The sequence below is a fragment of the Diaphorina citri genome, unplaced genomic scaffold (assembly GCF_000475195.1).
Source record: "Diaphorina citri unplaced genomic scaffold, Diaci psyllid genome assembly version 1.1 scaffold11358, whole genome shotgun sequence".
Lineage (NCBI taxonomy): Eukaryota > Metazoa > Arthropoda > Insecta > Hemiptera > Psyllidae > Diaphorina > Diaphorina citri.
The window spans coordinates 1-1,671 of NW_007388730.1; the positions used below are offsets into that span (position 1 = coordinate 1).

The following is a 1,671-nucleotide window of genomic DNA, read 5'->3' on the forward strand; positions in this document are numbered from 1 at the left end:
TATTCGACTACAGTAGAACCTCGATTATTTAAAATTTAAACTAATTGGGACCAAGGGTAGTTGCAATAATCGGAAGTTGAAATAATTGAAATTCCGTATAAAACACTGAAAAAATTTAGATACAAAAGAAGAAAATGGTTAATAAATACCCTATTAACTGATTTTGAGGTTGATATGATAGATAGTTGAAATAATGGAGGTTGAAATAATCGAGGTTCTACTGTATTTGGTTTCAGAGTCACTATTCCATGCTCAAAGCGGCCCACTGGCTCGGTATTGGAATGGACAACGTCATCCGAGTCAAAACCAACGAGCGAGGCCAGATGATAAGCTCGTTCCTAGAACAGGCTATCCAGACGAGCCTCGCTGAGAAGAAGATACCCCTGTTTGTCAATGCCACTGCTGGTACCACGGTGCTGGGAGCGTTCGATCCGTTGGACGAAATTGCGACCATTTGTGAGAAGTACGACCTGTGGATGCATGTAGATGTAAGTACTAAAGGTGAAAACACTACTATCACGTCACGTCACCTGAGCTCATGAGATGTCAGAAGACGTAGAAAGATGTAGTTTACAGTTTTCCCATAATAAAAAGGAATTTTTAATTGTGTTAAGCATAAATGCTTGTCACAAATGTCGTTCCCTGCTTAATGCACTGCGCTAAATTTTATGACTCGACTTGGACTCGAACCACCAACCTCCAGATCCAAAGTCCAACACGCCACTGAGGTTGGTATGTAGACGTAAGTACTAAAGGTAAAAACACACTACTTTCTATCACGTCACCTGAGCTCATGAGATGTCAGAAAGACGTAGAAAGCTAGAAAGTAGAAAGATGTAGTTTACTGTTTTCCCTTAATATTGTTGGTAATTTCGTTCAGGACAGGTACACTACTATCACGTCTCGTGAGCTCACTTGACGTGAGGGCAGTGTGTTTCTACCTTAGGGATCATCAAACAGAAATGTCAGAATACGAGTAAAAAATAACACGATAAGTTACGTTGGTCAGAAGCTACATAAGTAGTGAAGCTAAGGCCAGCCACTCACACTCAGACCGACCGAGAAGGAACGCGGTCTGTCAGACAGAAAGCGTGTGGTGGGGAAAGCTTCAGACAAATGTCTCTCAGACGGTCTGACAGGTCTAGGTCTCAACATATCTCTCAGATGGTCTGACAGACCTAGGTCTCAAGCTATCTCCGCCGCACACGTCCGGTCTGTCAGACAGTCTGAGCTCGAGTCGTGGGCATTCGAAGTCTCTTCACAGTCTTTTGGATTAGGATAGATAGCTAGCTCCTATTCCTATTTCAGAAGAAGATGACTGCCGACGATAGTCTGCCTACTAAGCGCGGTTCGATTCCCGCCCGGGACGAAATTTATCCTAGACAGATGAGGTTCGTTCTCGGAACGACTGGTTCTGCTTTCCTCCTCCCTTCGATTTGGGATGATAAGACCTCCGTTGTTATAGTTTTATCAATGAAACCTAAAAAAGGCTTAGTAAAGGGCATTTTATCCTTTTCAACTCTTGTTGCAAATACTATAGTAGGTACCTATTACTCACTGTTAAGATAGAACTTATTGAGTAATAAGTCAATCTACTAATGTTGTTTATTTTCGACTACATTTCAGGCGTGCTGGGGTGGATCCCTCATATTCTCAGAAAAATACTCCTTC

At 42.3% G+C, this 1,671-nt stretch overlaps 1 protein-coding gene across 1 annotated transcript; it reads left to right on the plus strand.

The window, feature by feature from the left end:
• Positions 1 to 236: 236 nt before the first annotated feature.
• LOC103522802 (acidic amino acid decarboxylase GADL1-like) lies at positions 237 to 1,662 on the plus strand (the record flags this gene model as incomplete). Its single annotated transcript, XM_008487895.1, has 2 exons — positions 237 to 488; positions 1,627 to 1,662. Coding segments are annotated over 2 exons (288 nt in total), but the record flags the coding sequence as incomplete, so codon positions are not given.
• Positions 1,663 to 1,671: the final 9 nt, after the last annotated feature.